General features: G+C 42.3%; 3 protein-coding genes and 1 long non-coding RNA gene across 4 annotated transcripts; 3 read left to right on the forward strand and 1 right to left on the reverse strand.

Annotated features, from left to right (window-relative positions):
* The first annotated feature begins 34 nt into the window (after positions 1 to 34).
* Positions 35 to 3,605, forward strand: LOC143416737 (transmembrane protein 272-like). The gene is made up of 5 exons (XM_076882235.1): positions 35 to 538; positions 1,678 to 1,750; positions 1,852 to 1,902; positions 2,005 to 2,211; positions 3,397 to 3,605. The coding sequence occupies exons 2-5, from the start codon at positions 1,687 to 1,689 to the stop codon at positions 3,603 to 3,605; spliced, it is 531 nt and encodes a 176-aa protein (XP_076738350.1). The 5' UTR covers positions 35 to 538; positions 1,678 to 1,686.
* Positions 3,606 to 4,487: 882 nt separating this feature from the next.
* Positions 4,488 to 25,859, forward strand: LOC106675756 (calpain-5). The gene is made up of 8 exons (XM_076882236.1): positions 4,488 to 4,516; positions 5,452 to 5,644; positions 5,719 to 5,912; positions 6,248 to 6,325; positions 6,416 to 6,839; positions 6,911 to 7,033; positions 24,587 to 24,709; positions 24,787 to 25,859. Exons 1-8 carry the CDS (start codon positions 4,488 to 4,490, stop codon positions 24,961 to 24,963), a joined length of 1,341 nt encoding a protein of 446 aa, XP_076738351.1. The 3' UTR covers positions 24,964 to 25,859.
* On the forward strand, positions 9,781 to 17,628 carry LOC143416524 (transmembrane protein 272-like). The gene is made up of 7 exons (XM_076881802.1): positions 9,781 to 9,880; positions 9,993 to 10,129; positions 10,204 to 11,529; positions 14,634 to 14,706; positions 14,809 to 14,859; positions 14,962 to 15,168; positions 16,619 to 17,628. The coding sequence occupies exons 4-7, from the start codon at positions 14,643 to 14,645 to the stop codon at positions 16,825 to 16,827; spliced, it is 531 nt and encodes a 176-aa protein (XP_076737917.1). The 5' UTR covers positions 9,781 to 9,880; positions 9,993 to 10,129; positions 10,204 to 11,529; positions 14,634 to 14,642; the 3' UTR covers positions 16,828 to 17,628.
* LOC143416525 (uncharacterized) lies at positions 17,784 to 18,396 on the reverse strand. The gene is made up of 2 exons (XR_013096912.1): positions 18,291 to 18,396; positions 17,784 to 17,872 (listed from the first exon to the last, which is right to left on the reverse strand). It is a non-coding gene; the product is annotated as an uncharacterized LOC143416525 (long non-coding RNA).
* Positions 25,860 to 27,417: the final 1,558 nt, after the last annotated feature.

A 27,417-nucleotide genomic window follows, 5' to 3' on the forward strand; every position in this document is an offset into this window, starting at 1 on the left:
ACATAGTACAGGATGAGTGCGTGTAATTAAATAAATGGTGACATCACTGGGAGCCATAAGGGTGAGTCATTTTTAACAGCACTTTTTTCTCATTGGACTCAAGTCTGTCTTGTAGCATTTGTCACAGTTCTGGGTCATTTGGACCCAGCATTTTGAGTTTCTTGTATTTTGGTATTGTTTTCCTGTGCTTTCCTCCTGTCTCCACTTCCCAAATCACTCCGCTGTGTATTTTAGTCCTTTGTCATTCATTGCTTGCTATCACGTCATACACAATGTCTCCATGCTGTGTTCTCCCTTTGTGTCCTGAGCATTGCCTGGCTCGAGTTTCTTAGTTTCTAGGGTCCAGTGCCCAGTTTAGTTTTTAGTTCTGCATTTGAGGTTTTGGTTTGTTCTTGTAATGTTAATTCCTACAAAGAGTTTTTGCAGCAATAAAAGCTGAGCTTTGAGTTTTACTTTCTGTTTCTGAGTTCTGCATTTGGGTCCTTCATCCTGCCCGCCACAGCCCACACCAGGGACTTCTTCAGAACAGACGGCTGTGGTGAGTAGAACAGAATTTTTCCTTACCCCTCCAAAATGTATAACAATTAAGACCGTGACTGAGGACCTCACCTCACAAGACCTAAAAGCTGTTTCTCTCTGCCCAAGGAACAAGAAATCTGATTTTGTTTCTGATTTTGAAAAACCTGAGATTTCTGTTTGTGCCAGTCAGTTGGAGAACGTTTGCTACACTGCACAAGGGGCAAAATCACAAACTAACAAGCTAACATTGAGTCTGAACCAATACTCTTTCACTAAATCTGTAAATTTTAAGTCAGTATATTCTGAGGTAGAGTTATCTGTTTCTGAGCCTGTTAACCTTGAGTCTGTAAATACTCAGTGAACTAAAGGTAATTGTTTTACTGCTAAGATAACTGCAGAGGCGTTAACAACAATAACAAATAATGCGGTCCAACATATTTACAACTCAGTACACACGATAAATATCTCAACACCCCGTCTTGTACTCAGGTTGCTGGAATCTAAAGAATATTGTCCTGTAAACTACCATACAGATGTGGACTCACCAAAACATGATGTCTGCAAACTTTCCAAGTTTTAGCTCAGACACAGGTTTGGTCATAACATCTGCAACCATTTCTTCAGTAGTGCAATATAACAGGCACATTTTCGTCCATTTACAATGGGCCTTACAAAATGATATTTAATGTCCACATCTTTGCACCTCTGATGATTCACAGGTTTTTAGCTATCTATACCTTTCAAAAGCTGCCCTAAATATATAAACTCTTGTATTGTAGAAGCCAGAGCCATATATTCTGCTTCACAGGTAGAGAGCGCCACAGTGGGCTGTTTCTTTGTCTTCCATGAAACTAGAGAACTGTTCTTACATAGGTTCACACAGCATTACTGTAGGCTACTAGACCTAAATTTTCATTGTTTCTCCTAAAACACAACTTCTTATCCTTGGACCGTCTGAGATATCTTAATACATCCTTCACAGTTACCCATTGTTCCTTTGTTGGTTCATGGAAATGTTGTGATAACTTGCTTGCCACAAAACTTAGGTCTGGACTGCCTACAGCAGGGGTGGGCAATTCCAGCCTCTACTGGCTGCTCAAGATTGCTTTGCACACCTTCAGTTGGACTTCCAACTCAATTCTTTATCTTCTTCTGCAGGTGAGAAAAATGGAGAGCAGTAACCTTCTGGGACGCATCCGGAACCGTCCAAAACCCCCAGCAACCGCTCTAGGTAAAATCTAGCGATTTTAACATCATGAACACTGGTGTCATAGCTTCATTTCTGTAAATATCATTTGAAGAAACTGAGTTCAGTGTTTGATTTTTTTGCAGCGATCTTTAGCGCGATATTTTGCATCATGCCCATTGCTCAGATTGCAATTGGTGAGCTCCATACTTACTTACTTGAATGAGTGTTCAAAGGTGTTGAAGTTTTCCAGGCAGCTCTGATTGTACTTTTTGAGTCATCCTCCTTGTGTCCACCAGGGGCAATATACCTTCATGAGTGTCCGCGCCAGCACTACATCCCCATCTATCTGATAGTGTTAGGACTCTCAAGCCTGTTGTTCGTGTTGCTCTCCTGCTTTCCCTGTGCCAAAGAGCCAGAAGAAGGCACCTCCAACCCTCTGAGCACAATCTACAAAGCCTGGAACTCACTGGCAATGTTCTTTGTCTTCTCCTGGTCTATCGCTGGTGAGTTAAAAAGTCACCACCATCAAAGAAGATGACACATGTTAGTCATATGATGTAGTCATGTGACCAACTGAACAAAGATAGTGGAGGACATTATACAGCAGTTGTATTGTTTGTGCTCAATTTTGACAGCCCTATTAAAGCTTAATATCAGTTTGTATATGCTTCAGATAGTTTTTCTTCAAATTCTTTAATTCTCACTCGCTTTTGCAACTTTGTACTTTTGTGCAGCAAAACTCCACCTCATTGTTAGTCCATTTAAAAAACTTGGTGCTTTTCCTCGACACTGGAACATAAGCGTTTTCGGCCATTTCAATTTGGACGCACAACTCTGCTAAAACAACTGAAAATGATAGTGTGGACGCAGAGTTTTTCCAGACGAAAACGCCGTTTTCAAATCTATCCGGGCTAGTGTAGACATAGCCTTTGTGTTAGCCCTACGACAGACTGGCGACCTGTCCAGGGTGTACCCTGCCTCTCGCGCTAAAACAGCTGGGATAGGCTCCAGCGCCCCCCACGACCCTGAAAAGGATAAGCAGAAGTGAATGGATGGATGCTCTCAGTGTTTGTTGCTTTCTGTTAGTGCCAAAAAGTGCAGAAAATGTGTCACCTGATATTTTGAATCTCCTTATTTTGGTCACATCTCTTTTGCTAGCTAACAGCAACAGCAGTAGCTGACTGTATCTGTTTAAATTGTGGCTTTTGTAGTTGTGCAGTTATTTAGGTCATGCAGTACAGTGCATCTGAGTCATGATAAAGTAGGAGAGGTAAACCTGGTTGTGGATAAAATAGTAAAATTCCTGCTAATTAAATATTTCCCAAAATAGCTTTTTATTATCAAACTTGAATCCATCCATTAAATCCACTTATCATTATCAGGCTCCAGATCATTTTAATCCACATCATACCTTTTGAACAACCATGCCCATAAGCATTAAGGTATACTGGATGAGAATTAATACATGTTGTGACATGCATGAGCCACTAGGTGGGAATATATGGCTGTTTTAATGGATTACTAGATATTAAACCCCTGAGAAGTACATGTAACATGAATTTAAATAATAGATAATTAAAATAATTGTCTAAACTCAGTGAGTCTTCGAGTGCTGCTGTGCGCATCCTGTCAGCTGTCAGGCCTCGAGCAATTATTATTAATTCTTAATTAATTTTTTTTTTTCATAGGTGATGTATGGATCTACTCTATTTATCAGCCCAACTATGACAAAAACACAACAGATGTGAGCTCCTACTGCAACAAGACCCTTTACCTGTTTGCCTTCTGGATAAACACTTTCGCTAACATCTCAGTTGGGTTTATTTTCTTGTGCTGCCCCTTGGTCCTGATCTGCTGCTGCCTGTGTCGCCGTGCCAATCCGAACAATGACATGTAACAACTTTTGGAAAAAATGAGGGGACTGGACACACGACGAATTTGCTCTCAAAGCAAATATGTTGGAAATTCGTTTTAAAAAAACAGCAGGATAAGTGTGCGATGTGGCCGTGCATCTTGTGTTGAAAGATGCAACCCTTTCAGATTCTCAATTGAAAATACTACTGTTTTCTCCTTGATGAGCATTTTCTATACCTCTGCAGCAGCTACTGTTTATAGGAATTTTATTCGGAAATCAAGAAGATCACTGGTGTTTAAGAATTTATTCCAGAGGTGATTCCAATAGAAAAATTATCTTTTAGTTTCTTATCTGTGTACATATTTGTCCCAGCAAAAACACACATGATAAATGTCAGCAAGGTTTTTCTCACAAGTATTTCAGGTCGTCATTAAACTCTTTTAGCAACGCTACAGATAAATCTCAGCCACTGACATCATTTACTGCCATCCTATTTGCCGATAAACGCCCAGCATCAGTCAGTGTCAGTATTCAGCTGATATATCTGTGAATCTGTAGATGTGCTGTTACATGATGAGCCACAAATTTGGGTTATTGAGTGTACCACCAGTGTATGAATGTGAGAGTGAATGAATAGTGGTATTGTAAAGCGCTTTGGGTGCCTAGAAAAGCGCTATATAAATCCAATCCATTATTATTATTATTATTACATGATGAAATTAAAAAGTCCTTTTTTTAATGGTATCATTTACAGAATAATTAAATAATAAATATATCATGTGTAATGTTATTTATCATACTTTATAATACTGTAAAGTGTAGTTTTCTGTGGAAACCAACACGTCTCTGTATTTTACTGTTCAAATGCAATCACACTCTGTGTTATGGATCATGGATTTGCATTTTGTCGTGTTAGGAATAAAAATGAAAGACAGGAGTGGGAAGCTTTTACTGTATGTCGCGGCTGTGTAGCAACAGGAAATAATTTTATCTGAAAAGAAGAAATTGTGGACCTACACGCTAAATGGTTGTGCACAAAAAGCATTAGACCTAGTCGCACAATGGATGGTTAAGGTTATTTTCAGTTTATCTGAACTTTAAAATGTGTAATTGGATACTGTCTCAATACTGAAGCTTAATTTTTTAAAATATCTGTTTCTGTAAAAGACTACGATGGTTAAGGATTAAAGTGTACACCTCTATACACCACTCTGAGTTCAATTATTAGTTGTTAATAATCTCTGACTTGGCTTGCTTCCACAGCGTGTCTTTTTCCCGTCTTTCTTCCCTAACCCCAACCGGAAGATGGGAAACCACTAAATAAGAATCAGTGTCACAAAGAAGAAACCGTGGAGACTGTCATGATTTCATGCAGGAAACACCAAAAAGCTTAGAGGCTTGCAAAGTGTATGGCTGGGGTGACCGGTTTTAGTCATGTATTTATAGGTGGGGGCTCAGTGCAGATAAGAAAACTAATATTTAGGTTTTCAGAAAATAAAAACAGTTGAACAACAGAGAAATCTGTGATAGACTTGAAATCCTATGTTTAAACATGTAATCTCAATGCGATTGTGACCTGTGTACAAATAAAAAAAAAAACAGACAAAGATTTACATAATAAAAGGACGTATCATACATTATACATGCAAATTAAGAAAAATGTGCAAGAGTAATCAGAATCAGAGAAATCAGGGGATGCAGGTTTTTTGCTAGTGTGTTCCATTTATAAGCAGCAAAGTCCAAATGCTGGTTTTGGTATTCGATGGGACTGTTGTTAATTTTATGCAGTCTGCTGAACCTACATCTTGACTGCCACAACCACTACTTATGGCAGTCCTAATATGTAATGTTCGTGAATCGATCACTCAATCCCTCTCTCAACTTTTAGACTTAACGGCTGCTACGAGGCCTTGGAGGGAGGGAACACTGCAGAGGCCCTGATCGACTTCACTGGTGGAGTTTCAGAGCCGCTCAGTCTGGATCGTGAGGCTCTAAGACTTCACAGTGACCAGAGGAGGGCGCTCTTCCAGACTTTAACCAAGGTCCATGAATACAAATCCCTCATCACTTGCTCCATATGGGTAGGGCTTCTGAGTCTTGAACATTTTAAAAACTGTTAAACAGATTGGTTAAAAAGATTTTACACGTTTCTCAGCCTGCAGAGGGGGAGACCGTGGAGTCAGTGCTGGAGTGTGGGCTCGTGCGAGGACACGCCTACGGGATCACGGCAGTGAGGAAGGTGAGGTTGGGGGAGAAGGTACTGAAGAGAGGCGGGACATCCAGACTCTTTATGGTCCGCATGAGGAACCCGTGGGGGACCACAGATTGGACCGGTGCCTGGAGTCAGAGGTGAGAGGTGACTTTGAAGTCTTTGCACTGGCTTCTGCCACATGTCAGACTGCTGAGAGCATCTTGTAGGAGCTCTGGGGGGAAAAGTCTTTGCTGACTTTAACAGTGTCGCTGTGGTTTGCAGCATTTTATAATGCCACTGCTGATATTCTGGAGAGATTCTGACGTTTTACAATAGTTTGGGATTTGTTTTACTGGGGTGGAGGGACATCTGCTGTTCACATCATGGAAGTCTGAGAACTGGATCACTAAAGGTTTCTAGAAGCTGAAACACTGCTTTTATTTTTATGTCCTTTCCAAGTGTTCTGCTTTCTGTCCTTGTGTGCCCCCTGCAGGTCAGAGCAGTGGCAGCAACTGAGTCGTGCAGAGAGGGACAAGATGGGGCTCGTTGTTCGTGATGTCGGGGAGTTTTGGTACTTCTGATTTTTATTATTTGAAGAACAAAAAGTCATGTGGGTTAGCTGGTTTCTGCCTCACATTTTATTCTTTTCCTTTTCCCTCAGGATGGATTTCGAGGACTTCTGTCAACACTTTACAGACGTGGTGGTGTGCAGACTGGTGGAGAGGACTCTGCTGTGGCCGAGATCTCGCTGGAGAGAAGTGAGCTGCTACGGGGAGTGGGTTCTACCTCCCCCCACCCATGGAGCACCTCCACCCACTGTGCTCCAGAGTAACTCTACACTGACTCTGAGTAAGAGCAGCAACGGGCCTGGAGGGACCAAGCAGAGTGGGAACAGAAAGGAGGATCGACTCGGTGAGAGTCAACAGGAAGGAAGGAAAAGAGGAAGAAGCAAGCCTGATGTGAACAAAGTGACAGCAGAAAAGGGTGGTGGGAAGGTGAATGGAGTATGGAAGGTGGAGTTGGATAAGAGGAGCCGGTGTGGTGGATGTATCAATCACAGGGACACCTTCCTGCACAATCCACAGGTAAATATAAGATTGAAACCAGGGTTTGCATCAGCACATGAATGCTAAAAATGACTTTTCATTCTTATCAGTTCATGTTTGAGGTGCAAGCCAAAGAGGAGGAGGTGCTGATCTGTCTGCAGCAGGAGGACAGGAGGATGTGGAGGAAAAATGGAAAAGGAGAAAACCTGCCTATTGGCTTTGAGGTGTTGAAGGTGAGCCGGGCCACTGAGCAACCTCACGTTTTTTGAGTCATAAAAAAATATTTCAGTCCTTCCTCATCATCTGCAGGTGGAGGTGAACCGCTGCAGTCGGGTGCAGTGCGTGGTGGAGCAGGCGGCCAGCTCCATCTACATGGATTCCCGGAGTGTGACACTGAGGGGAACTCTGACTCTGGGACGTTATGTTGTGCTGCCCACCACCTTCCTGCTTCGCCTCTTCTCCCACTCTCGTATCAGACTCAGGTGAAATGCTGGTCAGGAAAGAAGGGTTAGAAATAGCTTTGAACGTTCTGATATTTGTAGATACTGAAAAGGTACGGAGGACCAAAGCTGCCCAAAGGTTTCAAAACAAAAAAAGTTTTTTTTATTACAGTTTTATTTTTATATTTGCCACAATTTATGTTTCCAGTGTTTTGAATTCTGCGATAAAATTTCAATTTATTTACCTACTGACTTTCTGCATTTCAATTTATTCTGCAAGTGGCACTTTTACAAGTTCAGCATTTCACATACTGGATGATCCATCCATCCATCCATCCATCTTCATCCGCTTTATCCGAGGCCGGGTCGCAGGGGCAGCAGCCTAAGCAGGGAGGCCCAGACCTCCCTCTCCCCAGCCACCTCCTCCAGCTTATCCAGGGGAACACCAAGGCGTTCCCAGGCCAGCCGAGAGATATAATCTCTCCAGCGTGTCCTGGGTCTGCCCCGGGGCCTCCTCCTGGTGGGACATGCTCGGAACACCTCACCCAGGAGGCGCCCAGGAGGCATCCTTGTCAGATGCCCGAACCACCTCAGCTGGCTCCTTTCGATGTGGAGCAGCAGCGGCTCTACTCACCCTATCTCTAAGGGAGAGGCCAGCCACCCTTCGGAGGAAGCTCATTTCTGCCGCTTGTATCCGCGATCTCGTTCTTTCGGTCACTACCCACAGCTCGTGGCCATAGGTGAGGGTAGGGACGTAGATCAACCGGTAAATTGAGAGCTTCGCTTTTACACTCAGCTCCCTCTTCACCACGACGGACTGGTGCAGCGTCTGCATCACTGCAGCTGCAGCCCCAATCCGTCTGTCGATCTCCGGCTCCCTTCTCCCATCACTCGCGAACAAGACCCCGAGATACTTGAACTCCTCCACTTGGGGCAGGAACTTATCCCCGACCCGGAGTGGGCACTCCACCCTTTTCCGGCTGAGAACCATGGCCTCAGATTTGGATGTGCTGATCCTCATTCCCGCTGCTTCACACTCAGCTGCGAACTGTTCCAGTGCGAGCTGGAGGCCCTCACCCGATGAAGCCAACAGAACCACATCATCCGCTAAAAGCAGAGATGAGATTCTGAGGCCACCAAAGTGAAAGCCCAGTGTCCAGTATTCTGCGACCAGGACGAAAACCGCATTGTTCCTCCTGTATCCGAGGTTCGACTAGCGGACGAACTCTCCTTTCCAGCACCCTGGCATAGACTTTCCCAGGGAGGCTGAGGAGTATGATCCCCCTGTAGTTGGAACACACCCTCCGGTCCCCCTTCTTAAAGATGGGGACCACCACCCCGGTCTGCCAATCCACGGGTACTGCCCCTGATCTCCACGCAACATTGTAGAGGCGTGTCAACCAGGACAGCCCAACAACGTCCAAAGCCTTCAGGAACTCGGGGCGGACCTCATCAAAACCAGGGGCTCTGCCACCAAGGAGTTGTGTAACTGCCTCAGTGACCTCGCCCCCGGAAATTGGCGGGTCATTCCCCATCATCCCCAGACTCTGCTTCCTCCTCAGAAGACGTGTCAGTGGGATTAAGGAGGTCCTCGAAGTATTCCTTCCATCGCCTGACAATTTCCTCAGTCGACGTCCGCAGCGCTCCACCAGCACTATACACAGTGCAGGTAGTGCACCGCTTTCCCTCCTGAGACGCCTGACGGTTTGCCAGAATCTCTTCGGGGCAGTCCAAAAAATTTTTTCCATGGCCTCTCCGAACTCCTCCCACACCCGAGTTTTTCCTTCAGCCACTGCCCGAGCTGCATTCCGCTTGGCCTGTCCATACCTGTCGGCTGCCTCCGGAGTCCCACAGGCTAACCAAGCCCGATAGGACTCCTTCTTCAGCCTGGTGGCTCCCTTCACCTCTGGTGTCCACCATTTGGTTCGGGGATTACCACGGCAGGCACCAACCACCTTGCGGCCGCAGCTCAATGCAGCAGCTTCGGCAATGGAGACGCTGAACATGGTCCATTCGGACTCAATGCACACCCTCACTACGCGTTTAGGTGCACTGGGTCTGTCCAGCGTCCTCCACGGCACCTGATCCAACTCACCACCAGGTGGTGATCAGCTGACAGCTCAGCCCCTCTCTTTACCCGAGTGTCCAGAACATATGGTCGCAGGTCTGGTGATACGAAATTGATCATTGACCTACGGCCTAGAGCGTCCTGGTGCCACGTGCACTTATGGACACTCTTATGTTCGAACAGGGTGTTCGTTATGGCCAAACTGTGATTAGCACAGAAGTCCAATAACAAAGCACCGCTCGGGTTCAGATCAGGGAGGCCGTTCCTCCCAATCACGCCCCTCCAGGTCTCGCTGTCATTACCCACGTGAGCATTGAAGTCTCCCAGCAGGACAACAGAGTCACCTTCCAGCACCCCCCCCCCCCCTCCCCCCCCCGGTTCCAGAGCTCAAGCCATGCGTAGAGGTGAGCCCAACTATATCTAGCCGGTACCTCTCAACCTCACGCACTAACTCAGGCTCCTTCCCCACCAGAGAGGTGACATTCCATGTCCCTGTTTTCTACCTCAGCCCACAGTGGTAACCACAGTTTATCTACACAGGGCATCAGGACTCGACCCTCCCAAACAAACAGGTAACTGCAAAATGAAAGACTCATATTTGGGCAGACTCTTAATTATTGCACATATCTCCCTTGGTGTTTTCTTTCTTTCTTTCTTTACACCGTGCTGGATTTTGTTCCACAGCCCCCGATGTTTACGCTGTAGTGAGATGTGAGAATGACAACGTCAGGACGCGGGTGTTCAAGGAGAGCAGAAACCCTGAATTCAACCTGAGAACCATCTTCTACAGGAGATACCCCAACACAGACATCTCTGTTGAGGTTTGGCACATTCCTGTTCCCTCTCACGCAGCACACAAACACACAGGGCTAATGGGCTTCCTGTGTATTGACAGATATACAGCAGAGGTCTGCTGTGGGACTCGCTTCTCGGTGAGACTCGACTCCAGACGGCCGAGTCTGAGAGGAGTCGAAGCCTCGTGATGAATCTGCGAGGTGGACGGTCTCGCTCAGGGCTCAGAGGTTGCGTCTATCTTGAGACGTCTTCCAGCGTGTGCCTCACAGACTTGTGACAGTCTGGCTGCCCTGGCAAACACTGCCCTCTCAGGTAGAAGCTGATGAGCAAATAAAGCTGTGTGACAAAAGGTGCTGTGGTTTTTTGGGGTTTTTGACCTGTTGTATTTTAAACCACAGTGAGCTGCTTGGTCTCTTGCACTTTGCTGTGGGACTTTAATAATTAGGTTATTAATGCACTGACAGATGCTCTGTGGTGATCTACTGCTCAGTTATGCAGGCACAAACACAGCAGTTCAACAAGAACAGTGGGACTGCTGCCAAACCAGTTTGTGTTATTTTAAAATATGCATTGTTATGTGTTGTATTTTTATTGATTTGTTATTTATTTTTTGTTTTATTCATTAAAATGGTGATGTTTGGCTCATATTTGCATTTCTCATAATTAAACTATAAACACTGTGTAAGCCTGTTTTATTTTATCATCACTCAGCAGACCTACTTGCCTTAAGTCATTGAAATGTCAGTCAGCTAAGAGCCATAATCTCTCCAGCATGTCCTGTCTCTTTGCCGGCATCTCCTTGTAGTTCTTTGCATCTTCTTTTTAAAGAATAAACCTATAAAATTTAAATCAAAGTTTTAACAGCACTGCGCTCCTTTCTTTGTCAGTACATAGTACAGGATGAGTGCGTGTAATTAAATAAATGGTGACATCACTGGGAGCCATAAGGGTGAGTCATTTTTAACAGCACTTTTTTCTCATTGGACTCAAGTCTGTCTTGTAGCATTTGTCACAGTTCTGGGTCATTTGGACCCAGCATTTTGAGTTTCTTGTATTTTGGTATTGTTTTCCTGTGCTTTCCTCCTGTCTCCACTTCCCAAATCACTCCGCTGTGTATTTTAGTCCTTTGTCATTCATTGCTTGCTATCGCGTCATACACAATGTCTCCATGCTGTGTTCTCCCTTTGTGTCCTGAGCATTGCCTGGCTCGAGTTTCTTAGTTTCTAGGTTCCTGTTCCCAGTTTAGTTTTTAGTTCTGCATTTGAGGTTTTGGTTTGTTCTTGTAATGTTAATTCCTACAAAGAGTTTTTGCAGCAATAAAAGCTGAGCTTTGAGTTTTACTTTCTGTTTCTGAGTTCTGCATTTGGGTCCTTCATCCTGCCCGCCACAGCCCACACCAGGGACTTCTTCAGAACAGACGGCTGTGGTGAGTAGAACAGAATTTTTCCTTACCCCTCCAAAATGTATAACAATTAAGACCGTGACTGAGGACCTCACCTCACAAGACCTAAAAGCTGTTTCTCTCTGCCCAAGGAACAAGAAATCTGATTTTGTTTCTGATTTTGAAAAACCTGAGATTTCTGTTTGTGCCAGTCAGTTGGAGAACGTTTGCTACACTGCACAAGGGGCAAAATCACAAACTAACAAGCTAACATTGAGTCTGAACCAATACTCTTTCACTAAATCTGTAAATTTTAAGTCAGTATATTCTGAGGTAGAGTTATCTGTTTCTGAGCCTGTTAACCTTGAGTCTGTAAATCCTCAGTGAACTAAAGGTAATTGTTTTACTGCTAAGATAACTGCAGAAGCGTTAACAACTGGTTCTTCTGTCTGAGACAGACAGAAGTCCCCATTCACAGGACTTTACTGACTGTTTCAATGTTGCTCCTGCCAAGCCCAGAGTTCTAATGACCAGGAATGTTAACTCTAAGACTGTGAATGTAAAGGGCTATTTTTCAATTGCTCATTCTCAGCAGAGAAACAAATTACAAAGAGCATTTCTGTGTCCCAAGAAGGAGGAGACTGTCACTCTCTCCAGGGCTTCCCCAGAGGCTGAGTTTCAGACCTCAGCAGCCTCTGGGAGCCTGGAGGATATGGAGCTAGTACAGTTGGTTCAGCTACCACCATCATCGACTGAGAGCTCAGCTGAACTCTCTCAGCCTCCTTCAGCTGTGTCACCTGAAAGCTCTACCAGGCCATTTCAGCTGTCTGCAGCAGCTTCCACAGAGAGCTCAGGCGAGCTCACCCAGCCTGCAATAAACTTTGTCTCGCTGCAGTGCTATGGCTAAGTGTCCAGAGCTGGCTGGGTGTTCCACGTAGCCTCAGCTAGCTTTGTCTCAGCCAGGGGCCTCCATACCTGCTGGCCCTGTGTCTGTTTCCCACTGGGGGCTCTGGTGACCCGCTCCAGCACTCAGTGGCTTGCATGCCACCGTCTGTTTCCGCTGGAGGATCTGAGGGGTCACACCAGCTGTCTGTCTCAGCTAGTCGCCTCCACTGTTTTGCGGTCGGCCTCCTGAGATCCTCTGTCACTGTTGGCTCAATGGGCTTACTCCTGAACTGTTTTCCAGGCTCCTGGGCTGTCAACCTTCTGGGTCAGCCACCCAAATTGGGTTGTTTGGGACACTGTTTTTGGACTTTTTTGTTTTGACTTTTGGTGCTCCTGTTTTGTTTTGCCCGTGTACGGTGCGACAGTGAATGACAATGTCTCTGTGCTGTGTATTCTCCCTCCGTGTCCTGAGCATTGGTTGGCTTGAGTCTTTTAGTTTCTAGGTTCCAGTTCCCAGTTTAGGTTTTAGTTCTGCATTTGAGGTTTTTGTAATGTTTATTCCTACGAAGAGTTTTTATAGCAATAAAGGCTGAGCTTTGAGTTTTACTTTACTTTGAGTCCTGGATTTGGGTCCTTCACCCTGCCTGCCTCACAGCACTCACCAAAACCAATTACAGTGCTCACAAAAACCAATGAACAGATACACATTTTGCTGGTATTTGAAGATCCCCAATCTGTTTAAATGCAAACAAGAAACTTTTTAAAAGGAACAGACAGCCCATTTAGCTTTTATCTGCTCTCATTTGACAGCATTTGATTATCAGGTGTGTGGACAGCTGCTATGTGTGAGCTCCTGCTGTCAGAAGTGAAGGACCACAAACTACCATGACCATTGTTTCAGCCTTATTTGCATTTTATTTCACTTTGACCGATTTGTTTTAGGTAGCTTTTGGTCAGTCGTTCTTTCTTTCTCAAACATTTTACATCTTTTTAACATATACATGGAAATTACAAAATAACTGAATATTAGAAATGTATCTCTGAAAACAGCCAACAGGAATAAAATATTCAATATATATATATATATATATATATATATATATATATATATATATATATTTTTTTTTTTTTTAGGTGGGTGTTATAAAAAAAACACATACTAGTCTAAAATTGCATTAAGTAACTGTTTTTCAGACTGGTGTATTTAAGTATTTATATCTTTCAAATTCATAAATTCAATACTTTTTTCACTCAAACTAAGTTTCAACAAAAAGTTTGTAGTAAAAGTAAAAGTTCTTGAATATTTAGGACTCATTATTGGGTTATATTTGTAAATTAGTTCATGAGTAGGCCTACGTTACTTTTAATTTACACATTAATCATACACATTTATTTGTACAGTAGTGTATTTTGAGCAGTGCAACATCAACAGCAATCAACTCACAGCATACTTTCCTTCACAGTGAAAACTGCCCCCTTGTGGTGACACCCTGAATACTGCATCTCCTTTAAACAACAATAACAAATAATGCGGTCCAACATATTTACAACTCAGTACACACGATAAATATCTCAACACCCCGTCTTGTACTCAGGTTGCTGGAATCTAAAGAATATTGTCCTGTAAACTACCATACAGATGTGGACTCACCAAAACATGATGTCTGCAAACTTTCCAAGTTTTAGCTCAGACACAGGTTTGGTCATAACATCTGCAACCATTTCTTCAGTAGTGCAATATAACAGGCACATTTTCGTCCATTTACAATGGGCCTTACAAAATGATATTTAATGTCCACATCTTTGCACCTCTGATGATTCACAGGTTTTTAGCTATCTATACCTTTCAAAAGCTGCCCTAAATATATAAACTCTTGTATTGTAGAAGCCAGAGCCATATATTCTGCTTCACAGGTAGAGAGCGCCACAGTGGGCTGTTTCTTTGTCTTCCATGAAACTAGAGAACTGTTCTTACATAGGTTCACACAGCATTACTGTAGGCTACTAGACCTAAATTTTCATTGTTTCTCCTAAAACACAACTTCTTATCCTTGGACCGTCTGAGATATCTTAATACATGCTTCACAGTTACCCATTGTTCCTTTGTTGGTTCATGGAAATGTTGTGATAACTTGCTTGCCACAAAACTTAGGTCTGGACTGCCTACAGCAGGGGTGGGCAATTCCAGCCTCTACTGGCTGCTCAAGATTGCTTTGCACACCTTCAGTTGGACTTCCAACTCAATTCTTTATCTTCTTCTGCAGGTGAGAAAAATGGAGAGCAGTAACCTTCTGGGACGCATCCGGAACCGTCCAAAACCCCCAGCAACCGCACTAGGTAAAATCTAGCGATTTTAACATCATGAACACTGGTGTCATAGCTTCATTTCTGTAAATATCATTTGAAGAAACTGAGTTCAGTGTTTGATTTTTTTTGCAGCGATCTTTAGCGCGATATTTTGCATCATGCCCATTGCTCAGATTGCAATTGGTGAGCTCCATACTTACTTACTTGAATGAGTGTTCAAAGGTGTTGAAGTTTTCCAGGCAGCTCTGATTGTACTTTTTGAGTCATCCTCCTTGTGTCCACCAGGGGCAATATACCTTCATGAGTGTCCGCGCCAGCACTACATCCCCATCTATCTGATAGTGTTAGGACTCTCAAGCCTGTTGTTCGTGTTGCTCTCCTACTTTCCCTGTGCCAAAGAGCCAGAAGAAGGCACCTCCAACCCTCTGAGCACAATCTACAAAGCCTGGAACTTACTGGCAATGTTCTTTGTCCCCTGCTGGTTTATCGCTGGTGAGTTAAAAAGTCAAGGAAGTGACCTGTTTCTGGTTGGCTGCCTGTTAAAATTGTGTAAATACAGTCGTGGACATCAGACAAACGACCGGCATAAATTCACACCGAAGAGATTAAACATTAGCTCTCAGCACCACAAACAGAACAGGACTCCTCCTAGGCAATGTTTACAGTGCGCAGTGTGTTTCTATTATAGACCACATTCGTTTCAGCTGCATGAAGCTCTAAAAGGCCACAAAAAATATGATACTGTGTAAAGTGCTGTCCCTCCTTCATGTGAATCAGATTCATCATAGCAGACATTGAGTCTTATGTACCCAGGGTGCAGGATTCCCTGTCTAATCATTAAAACTTGTGGCTCATTAATACATATTAATAGCACAGCGTGAAAGAAGCTAGCCACAACAAAAACAAGGATGTAAATTAGGACTGTAGTCTTTAGGGTTGAGTGTCTGATTGATCAATATGCTCTCTATTCTCATTAGTCAGAAGATCAATAGTCATTAATCTTGGCAGAGGGAAGAGCAGATCACAATCTGTATATGAACGATGGATGTAGCTTCCAGTTCTTAAAAGTTTAGTCAAAGCAGAAGTGCCTTAAATCTGCATGTGACTACTGTGACGTGACTGCTCTGGTTCTAAAAATAAATAAGATTGTGCAAAAGTCTCTGAGAAAATGCTCCTCAGCTTCCTCATTGTCTCACGCTTCCCAATGGCATTGTCGCCCTCTAGTACTAGTATTGCCTGGGTAGGGCCATCCAAACGCCTCACAAGAAGGGATAAAGGAAGGAAGGACAAAAAGAAAAATTTAGTAAAGTTACATTAGAAAGCGATGGTGGTGTAGGACATAGATTAATTAATGGTTAAAGTAATCTAGAAGGTCTAATAAGATCAAGACAAGACATTATTTTAAAAAAGGTTATGAGTTAAGAATGTTAAAGGTGATCACAGTAGATAAACCTTAACTCATTAAAGACTTAAATCTATCCATAGGCTCTCAGTGTTTGCTGCTTTCTGTCAGAGCCAAAAAGTGCAGAAAATGTCTCAGCTCAAGTTTTGAATCATCTCATTTTGGTCACGACTCTTTTGCTAGCTAACATCACCAGCAGTAGCTGACTGTATCTGTCTTAATTGTGGCTTTTGTGGTAGTGCAGTTATTTAGGTCATGCAGTACAGTGCATTTGAGTCATGATAGAGTAGGTGAGGTAAACTTGATTGTGGATAAAATAGCAAATTTCTTGCTAATTAAATATTCCCCAAAATAGCTGTTTATCATCAAACTTGAATCCATCAATTAAATACACTTATCTTATCATTATCAGGCTCCAGACCCTTTTTATCCAGATTACACCTTGTCAACAACTGTGCCCATGAGCATAAAAGTATACCGGGGTGAGAATTAATACATGTTGTAACATTAAATTAAATTTAAAAAAATTTTTTTTCATAGGTGATGTATGGATCTACTCTATTTATCAGCCCAACTATGACAAAAACACAACAAACGTGGACCCCTACTGCAACAAGACCCTTTACCTGTTTGCCTTCTGGATAAACACTTTGGTTAATATCTCAGTTGGGTTTTTTTTCCTGGGCGTCTTCTTGTTCCTCCTCGGCTTCTGCCTGTATAGGGGTGCCAATCCTGCCGCCGACGTGTAATGACTTTTGGAAATGATAAGGGGACTGGACGCACTCAATGAATATGCTGCCAAGGCAAATATGTTGGAAATGGGATCCAAAAAATGGCAGGATAAGTGTGTGATGTGTCCGTGCATCTTGTGTTGAAAGATGAGCATTTTCTATACCTCTGCAGCAGCTACTGTTTACAGGAATTTAATTATGCAATCAAGAAGATCACTGATGTTTAAGAATTTGTACGAGAGCTGATTCCAATAGCAAAAATATGTTTTACTTTCTTATTTGTTTCCATATTTGTCCCAGGAAAACACACAGGTCTACATTATAAATGTGAGCAAGGTTTTTCTCACAAGTATTTCAGCTTATCATTAAACTCTTTTAGTGACATTACGGATAAATCTCAGCCACTGACATCGTTTACTGGCATCTTATTTGCCAATAAAAACCCAGCATCGGTCAGTGTCAGTAATTAGCTGATATATCTGTGAATCTGTAGATGTGCTGTTACATGCTGAGCCACAAATTGGCATTATTGAGTGTACATGATGAAATTAAAAAGTCACTTTGGTTATGGTATCATTTATGAAATAAATAAATAAGAAATAAATCATGTGTAATGCGGTTTTTCATAATTATAATTCTGTAAAGTGTAGGTTTGTTTTCTGTGGAAACCAACACTTTTTTGTATTTCACTGTTCAAAATGTAATCACATCATTAAACTCTGTCAGAGGTTTATCGCTGCAAGGATGGATCATGAATCGTGAGATTTGTAATAAAAGTCATGCTGTATTCTGTCATGTTAGGAATAAAAATGAAAGAGAAGAAAGCTTTTATGCGCCGGCTGTGTAGCAACAGGAAATAGTTTCATCTGAAAAGAAGAAATTCTGCACCTATGTAGAATATATATATACTGGAAGTGCTGGGTATACAAGTCTGGCCTAAGTCTTCCGTCAGAAAGACTGCAGCAGTCCAGGAGTTTAGTTCACCGTCTTTAATGAAGCTTCACAGAAGATATGCACTTATAATTGTGGCAGGTGCAGTATCGGTGACTATAAGCATGGTTGTCTGGAAACAGAAACAGGTAACACTATAGTTAGCAGGCTCAAAGACAACCAAACAACAATCAGAACACATCATCTACTCAGACACAGCAATATTTTACAATGTCCACAAGGGGTCGCCGTAAGACCAGAAGTTGGCTAAATAGCACATATCTTCCCAGTTGCTAGTACTAAGGCAAGCATGTGGCAAGCTAACAACAGCTAAACTAAACAATAAACAACAGAAAAATCCTTTAACCGCGGGATATAATCATTGGGGGAGATTCTGGCCACTGGTATTAACTTAGTGCTAGTTAATTAAATAATTAAATAAACCTACTAACGTGGTAGCAGTGTACTGAGGCATAACTTTAGCTTAAACATACACAAACAACTATAACTATTATCATACCAGTTAACCTGTCAAAGGCAATAACACTTACAGTCTCATTAACGCACACGGAATCACACAAACTGCGATACAACTGCCATGCTCTGCTGCTGCTTTTCGTCCCTCACTCTCCCTCTGCGTGATGCGCACATGATCACTGGTACGCTCATTTGGGTGCGCTTGGTTCTTGCCTCTAGACATCCTGAGGCCGAGTCAGCAGGGAATTTGCACAACCTACATGCTAAATGATAGTCTGTGCAAGAAAGCATTAGACCGAAGCGCACAATGGATAATACGGTTATTTTCAGTGTATCTGATCTTTAAAATTTGTAATTGGATACTGTCCCAGTACTGAAGCTTACTTTTTTTTAAATATCTGTTTCTGTGAAAGACGACAATGGTTAAGGATTAAAGTGTACACCTCTATAACCAACTCTGTTTAATTATTAGTTGTTAATAATCTCTGGCTTGGCTTGCTTCCACAGCGTGTCTTTTTCCTGTCTTTCTTCCCTAACCCCAACCGAAAGATGGGAAACCACTGAATAAGAATCGGTGTTACAAAAAAGACACAGTGGAGACTCATGATTTCATCCAGGAAACACCAAGAACCTTAGAGGCTTGCAAAGCGTATGGCTGGGAAGGCCAGTTTTAGTCATGTATTTATGAGTGGGGGCTCAGTGCAGATAAGAAAACTAATATTTAGGTTTTCAGAAAATAAAAACAGTTGAACAACAGAGAAATCTGTGATAGACTTGAAATCCTCTACAAGGATCCTCCATTCCCCAGTACAGACCAGTCCCTCTTTTACAAGAGACAGCCTCCACCAGGTCTGTCCTGGCAGAGGCCGAGGGTGAGTTAGACGTGGAGTGTAAAATATAAATTTTTTTGTTTTTTAACTTGAAATACATCTCCTCCGTGAATCGCTACCTTATCGTGGTGGAGGGGTTTGTGTGTCCCAGGGATCCCAGGGGCTATGTTGTCCCGGGACTTCTGGTAGGGTCTCACATGGCAAATTGGTCCTGGGTGAGGGACCAGACAAAGAGCGATTCAGAAGACCCCTATGAGAAGACCATCGAGGGAACAGTTCACTCTGCCCAGGATAGGGTTACCGGGGCCCTGCCTCGAACGGTTTGCAGCCGAGTGTGGGAATGAGAATCAGCAATTCCAAATCTGAGGCCATGGTCCTCAGCCAGAAAAGGGTGGAGTGCCCACTCTGGGTCATGGACAAGTTCCTGCCTCAAGTGGAGGAGCTCACGTATCTCGGGGTCTTATTCACGAGTGACGGGAGAGAAAGCGGGAGATCGACAGATGGGTTGGTGCTGCTGCTGCAATGATGCGGATGCTGCACTGGTCTGTTGTGTTGAAGAGATTGGTGAGTGTAAAAGCAAAGCTATCAATTTAGATGGATGGATAGATACATCTTCTCACCTCCCACATATAAACTGAGTTGCTGCCTCCACATGCTGCATTTCAGCAGATTGGGTTAATTAAAGCACTTTTTATTAAAGGACAGGCGTCATGTCAGCTGGTGAAACCTTAGCCCTCAGGGAGGAAGTTGATGATGGACTGCTATATTGGTGGGATTGTGGGTGTGTGTGTACAATTGAACATAGAAAAAGCACAAGCCAACGTAAACAGACAGCTGTACCCATCACAACAGTGGGCTAAGGATAGGTTTTTATAGCGTCCACAGAGAGCTAAGGGTGTAGTAATACACTTGAATTAAACCAGTGAAATGTTAAGTTGAATCAAGGTTGAAAGGATTGTTGTTTAGTGTGGATATTGGTAAATGGCCTGTATTTATATAGCGCTTTACTAGTCCCTAAGGACCCCAAAGCGCTTCACACTACATTCAGTCATTCACCCATTCACACACACATTCACACCAGAGATGGGCAGTAACACGTTACTTGTAACGCGTTACTGTAATCCGATTACTTTTTTCAAGTAACGAGTACAGTAAGGGATTACTATTGCAAAAACGGTAATTAGATTACCATTACTTTCCCGTAGGAATGCTGCATTACTGCGTTACTAAAACCGTGATTTTTTTGCGAGAATGTCTCATGACAGTGACGTAAGCGAGTGTGACGACAACAGCTGTGTGCAGATCAACAATGGATAATGGAGAGAGTATGAGCGGGCAGCGTTTAAAGCGTGGAAGTACTGACCTTACTTTGAGTTTGATTCCATAAAAAGTGACAAAAACATTAGCGTCCATCATGCGTGGGAAGAAAACTTCTTTTTACAGCGAAAAAAACCCTAAACTTCTGAGCAAGCACCGAGTGCGCTACGACGTAATGGGAAACTCAGAGAAACTCGCGGATTCTTCCACTGATCGCTGCGGCACACCTGCACCAGGGTAAACCTCCGCCTGCCCCACTCCTGCTTTACAGGTGAAAATAGAGCAACAGGACCTCTAGTCTTTGACTTTATTTATTTTCTGCTGTGTTTTACTGGCATCTATTTGAAAGACTGAGTGAAAACACAAAAAATATTTTATTTTATGTGCTGGAATGTGCAGAAAATAGGTTTAAATGTTAAACTAATTTATTCAAGTCAGAGAATGTTGCATATAATTAAATTTTTGCTTGATGCATAAAGTTAAAAGATTAAAACTAATAAAAAGAGATTTTTCCATTTGATTACATTTTGTATGATGGATTATGCAGAAAAAGTAGAATTGGGCTGAAAGATCTATCGCTTTATCACCTATTCAGGTTGTAAATCGTGTTTTTAAAAAGTAACTAAGTAACTAAGTAATTAATTACTTTTGAAAATAAGTAACCAGTAAAGTAACGGGATTACTTTTTTGGGGAAGTAATCAGTAATTAGTTACTGATTACTTTTTTCAAGTAACTTGACCAACACTGATTCACACACTGTCGATGGCAAGCTACATTGTAGCCACAGGTGCCCTGGGACGCACTGACAGAGGCGAGGCTGCCGGACACAGGCGCCACCGGGCTACGCAGGGGCACGGTAGGGGCAATCACTTTGTGGCAGACCAATGTCATTGTTGCAGACGATCACTTTTTGGCGCAACACCTGGCGCTAGGGGGCAAAACAATCACATGAGGCTGCTGTTTGACTGAGGAAGAATAAAGCAGTCGTGGTAAGCCAATCACACGACCACTTCAAGATCACAAAGCATCAATGTAATATATACTAGTTTTTAAATTGTGTTGATAGGCCACATAAAACCAGAGTTGATAAACAATATATACACGGTATTTTTTCCTGAATACTTTCATCATGTTTAATGTCTAAGGACAGCATTAGCAAGCACTCTCTGCTTATGACCTTGTGTCAGACCTGCAGGTATCAGGCTGTGATGTTCTCCTTTATAGTGGACAGAAAATATTTTTTGGAGTGGCACAAATAATTTGTGTGGCATCTTATTTAATAGAGAACACCTGACTGTTATGTAAATAGCTTGAAATGGCTATTAAAAAAAGGTGAAAAGTAAATGGCTGCAAATAACTTTGTTGTTTGCAAAACTTGTGCATAGGATTTTAAAATTTACAATTTATATTTACATTCAAAGTTATGAAATTGTCAGGGCTCTGTGTGCGGGCAGGTGGAGATGTGGATCCAAATGCAGGACTCGGAAACAGAATGCACCTCAAAAAACCTCAGCTTTATTGCTGGACACACTGACATAAGACATAATCTTTCAAAATAAAACAGGAAACAATAAACAAAGACGCAGACTAAGAAACATGGACTTTACACGGGCAGAATTAGACTTAAACCAGAATAAGCTGGAACATACTAAACATCATCATCATCATCATCATAGCCTGACAATAGATCAAGAAAATAACCAAAAATACAAAATCAAACCAAAACATGAGAACTCAAAATGCTGGGTCAGAACTGACCCAGAACCGTGACAGAAATATGATTCATTAAACACGTTCGTGGTTGTTACAGTAAAAGAATATAACTTTTTCTACTCAAAGTTTGGGGTTTTTTTTGTCTGATTTCAGATCAGTTGTGCTAATACAGTATGTCAAAATGAAAACATAACTGTAAATTCAGACATGTGAGGCTGTGCTGAAAAGAATGATACCAAACATGGCAAAGTAAATAGTTTTTAAAGGTGAAATGTAGAGGTAAAATTGAAAGTAGTCAAAAACAGCCAATTATACCCTAATTTTTTTTTTTAAAGTAACGCAATTGTTACTTTTCTTAGTAATTAATTACTTTTAGAATTTTGTAACTCAGGTACTAACTCAGTTACTGTTTTGAAGAAGTAATTAGTAACTATAATTAATTACTTTTTCAAAGTAACTTGCCCAACACTGATTATTAGTTAGCTGGGTACCCAGACAGGTTGCCAGGCTTCTGTTTTGTTTCAACTGTGCACCCCTTTGACTGTGTTTGTGGTGATTGTGCCTTTTTTAATGTGATTGTGTGGCATAAACTTTGATTGCTGTGAGGTGTAAAGTCCATCCAGTTTTTGGTGAGTGAAACCTTTGTATTTTGTTTTAGCAAGTATCTCAGTCTGTGTGAGGCACGCATATTATCACTAAATCCTATGTTTAAACATGTAGTTTCAATGCGATTGTGACCTGTGTAGAAATTAAAAAAAAAACAGACAAAGATTTACATAATAAAAGGACGTATCATACATTATACATGCAAATTAAGAAAAATGTGCAAGAGTAATCAGAATCAGAGAAATCAGGGGATGCAGGTTTTTTGCTAGTGTGTTCCATTTATAAGCAGCAAAGTCCAAATGCTGGTTTTGGTATTCGATGGGACTGTTGTTAATTTTATGCAGGCTGCTGAACCTACATCTTGACTGCCACAACCACTACTTATGGCAGTCCTAATATGTAATGTTCGTGAATCAATCACTCAATCCCTCTCTCAACTTTTAGACTTAACGGCTGCTACGAGGCCTTGGAGGGAGGGAACACTGCAGAGGCCCTGATCGACTTCACTGGTGGAGTTTCAGAGCCGCTCAGTCTGGATCGTGAGGCTCTAAGACTTCACAGTGACCAGAGGAGGGCGCTCTGCCAGACTTTAACCAAGGTCCATGAATACAAATCCCTCATCACTTGCTCCATACGGGTAGGGCTTCTGAGTCTTGAACATTTTAAAAACTGTTAAACAGATTGGTTAAAAAGATTTTACACGTTTCTCAGCCTGCAGAGGGGGAGACCGTGGAGTCAGTGCTGGAGTGTGGGCTCGTGCGAGGACACGCCTACGGGATCACGGCAGTGAGGAAGGTGAGGTTGGGGGAGAAGGTACTGAAGAGAGGCGGGACATCCAGACTCTTTATGGTCCGCATGAGGAACCCGTGGGGGACCACAGATTGGACCGGTGCCTGGAGTCAGAGGTGAGAGGTGACTTTGAAGTCTTTGCACTGGCTTCTGCCACATGTCAGACTGCTGAGAGCATCTTGTAGGAGCTCTGGGGGGAAAAGTCTTTGCTGACTTTAACAGTGTCGCTGTGGTTTGCAGCATTTTATAATGCCACTGCTGATATTCTGGAGAGATTCTGACATTTTACAATAGTTTGGGATTTGTTTTACTGGGGTGGAGGGACATCTGCTGTTCACATCATGGAAGTCTGAGAACTGGATCACTAAAGGTTTCTAGAAGCTGAAACACTGCTTTTATTTTTATGTCCTTTCCAAGTGTTCTGCTTTCTGTCCTTGTGTGCCCCCTGCAGGTCAGAGCAGTGGCAGCAACTGAGTCGTGCAGAGAGGGACAAGATGGGGCTCGTTGTTCGTGCTGTCGGGGAGTTTTGGTACTTCTGATTTTTATTATTTGAAGAACAAAAAGTCATGTGGGTTAGCTGGTTTCTGCCTCACATTTTATTCTTTTCCTTTTCCCTCAGGATGGATTTCGAGGACTTCTGTCAACACTTTACAGACGTGGTGGTGTGCAGACTGGTGGAGAGGACTCTGCTGTGGCCGAGATCTCGCTGGAGAGAAGTGAGCTGCTACGGGGAGTGGGTTCTACCTCCCCCCACCCATGGAGCACCTCCACCCACTGTGCTCCAGAGTAACCCTACACTGACCCTGAGTAAGAGCAGCAACGGGCCTGGAGGGACCAAGCAGCGTGGGAACAGAAAGGAGGATCGACTCGGTGAGAGTCAACAGGAAGGAAGGAAAAGAGGAAGAAGCAAGCCTGATGTGAACAAAGTGACAGCAGAAAAGGGTGGTGGGAAGGTGAATGGAGTATGGAAGGTGGAGTTGGATAAGAGGAGCCGGTGTGGTGGATGTATCAATCACAGGGACACCTTCCTGCACAATCCACAGGTAAATATAAGATTGAAACCAGGGTTTGCATCAGCACATGAATGCTAAAAATGACTTTTCATTCTTATTAGTTCATGTTTGAGGTGCGAGCCAAAGAGGAGGAGGTGCTGATCTGTCTGCAGCAGGAGGACAGGAGGATGTGGAGGAAAAATGGAAAAGGAGAAAACCTGCCTATTGGCTTTGAGGTGTTGAAGGTGAGCCGGGCCACTGAGCAACCTCACGTTTTTTGAGTCATAAAAAAAATATTTCAGTCCTTCCTCATCATCTGCAGGTGGAGGTGAACCGCTGCAGTCGGGTGCAGTGCGTGGTGGAGCAGGCGGCCAGCTCCATCTACATGGATTCCCGGAGTGTGACACTGAGGGGAACTCTGACTCTGGGACGTTATGTTGTGCTGCCCACCACCTTCCTGCTTCGCCTCTTCTCCCACTCTCGTATCAGACTCAGGTGAAATGCTGGTCAGGAAAGAAGGGTTAGAAATAGCTTTGAACGTTCTGATATTTGTAGATACTGAAAAGGTACGGAGGACCGAAGCTGCCCAAAGGTTTCAAAACAAAAACATTTTTTTACAATTTTATTTTTATATTTTCCACAATTTATGTTTCCAGTGTTTTGAATTCTGCATTTAATTTTTCATTTATCAACGTACTTACTTATTTTTCTGTATTTCATTTTACTTTGCAAAGATATGTAAAGCGCGTGTTCTCGTCAATATTAACAGGTCTGCAGTTTGTTGCAATCCACTTGGCAATTGTGTCAGTCAATATACGTCAATATATATGTCAGTCTACATCGGACTTAGACTTGCTGAGTCCCCGATGCTCCGTGGGTGGTTTGTCGCAAGCTGGGTGACGCGTTAGCCAAAGTCCTAGCAGCATCCCCAACTAACGTATGCTTCACGTCAATGTGATATTTTAAGCTGGAAGTGCTTTGGTGAAAAGAAAATTTCTTCTTCCACAATGTGCATAATACTTTATGTTGGTCGACTGTTCCGTCTTGTTATTTTTTTAATACTCAGATTTCCCATTGAGAGGGCCAGTGTGGTTAATTGGTTCAGGTGCCCGTCACTACCAGATCTATCTCTGCCTATTGCGTATGTGCGAAGGTAACTCTACTTGGACAAACTGCCCGAAATGCGTTGACAGAAACATTTCAGGGATTTTGAGTCATTCTGCACTCCAGATGCGTTAACTGCTTTAAAAATTTTAATCGCGTTAACCGTGATGTCGGATTCATTTGCGTTAATGCATTCATTTTGACGGCACTAATTAAAATTACTGAAAATTATAAAATGTCTAATCAGAATTAATCAGGTGAATAAATACAAAGTTAAATAATACAGGAAAGGTTTAGGAGGTAACAGAAAACTAAATGTGAGTGACATTTTTTTAAATTAAATAATGAAATACTCATTTTAATATTATTTAGTCTTAAAGTAGATTTATTAATTAGTTTGCATTTTTGTATAGTTTTAATTCTGGTGGTTTGGCCCTTCAATAGAACAGAAAAAAACAGTAAAAAAAAGCTGGAAATTTGACTATAATATTTTTTTCTCAGTTAGGATCATAAATGTTATATAATTTCTTACATATCATTTCTCACACGTCAATAGAAAAAATCTCTTTTTTTATTTTATTATCACTCAGCAGACCTGCCTTAAATCACTGAAATGGTCAGTCAGCTAAGAGCCATAATCTCTTCAGCATGTTCTGTCCTGCCCTGCCATCTCCCTGCAGTTGGGCATGCCTGATGCCTGAACATCCTTCACTGGCTTCTTTCATGTATGTGGAGGAGCATCGGTTCTATTCTCTGCCCCCCCAAATGACCGAGCAACTTGCCCTATTCCTAAGGGAAGACCCAAACACCCTTACTATAGTACGCTATAGTACAGGAGGGAGGAGGGAACGCCACAAAACGAAGGTGAGCAGACTTAGACTGACTCTTGTCTCGGGGGGAAGGCCTCAAATGATTTTTATGTAACAATATAACATTTTAAAAATATACATATATCATATATATATACATATACAATACATAATTTTCATAAATAAATGAAACTAGAAGCACTTGTAGTAAAAAGCTAGAATCAGCAGTATGAAATACACACCGTAATTCAATAACAAATCTGACTTAACGACTATTTTTATCTCCAGTGGTCAGACTGAGCGGTTCGGATTACAGACCGCTGCAGACAGAGAACCAGAAGTTCACAGTTCGCATTCCTTTCTTTTAAAATCATTTGATCTTTTTTTAAAAGCATAAACATGTCAAATTAAAATCAAAGCATTAAACAGCACTGCGCTCATTTCTTTATCAGTACATATATGAGTGCATGTAATGAAATATCCGGCGACATCACTGGGACCCGTAAGGGTGAATCATTTTTAATAGCATTTCTTCTCATTAGACTCAAATCTGTCTTGTAGCATTACTACACATTACAATGCTTACAAAAACAATGCACATATACGTGTATTGCTGATATTCGCAGAGCTCCACTCCTCTGTTTAAATGCAAACAATAAACTTTTGAGAAGAACAAACGGCCCATTCCTTTTATCTGCTCTCATGTGACAGCATTTGATTATCAGGACAGCTGCTATGTGTGAGCAGCTGCTGTAAGAAGTGAAGGACCTCAAACTGCCACGACCATTGCTTTGAGCAGAAAGATGATTTCACCCTAATGACACCCTTAGTAATTCAGCCTTATTTGCATTTTATGTTACAATCGTTCCTTCTTTCTCAAATATTTAACACCAGTTTAACATATTAGCCTGGAAATTTAAAAATAAATAAATATTGAAATATATCTCTGAAAACAGTCCAAAGGAATGAAACATTCAGAAACCTTTTTGGAGCCATTTTTTAGGCCGGTGGTATGAAAAGAACAACAGTTTAAAATTGCA

Source organism: Maylandia zebra, linkage group LG3 (genome assembly GCF_041146795.1).
Source record: "Maylandia zebra isolate NMK-2024a linkage group LG3, Mzebra_GT3a, whole genome shotgun sequence".
In the NCBI taxonomy this organism is placed as follows: Eukaryota; Metazoa; Chordata; class Actinopteri; order Cichliformes; family Cichlidae; genus Maylandia; species Maylandia zebra.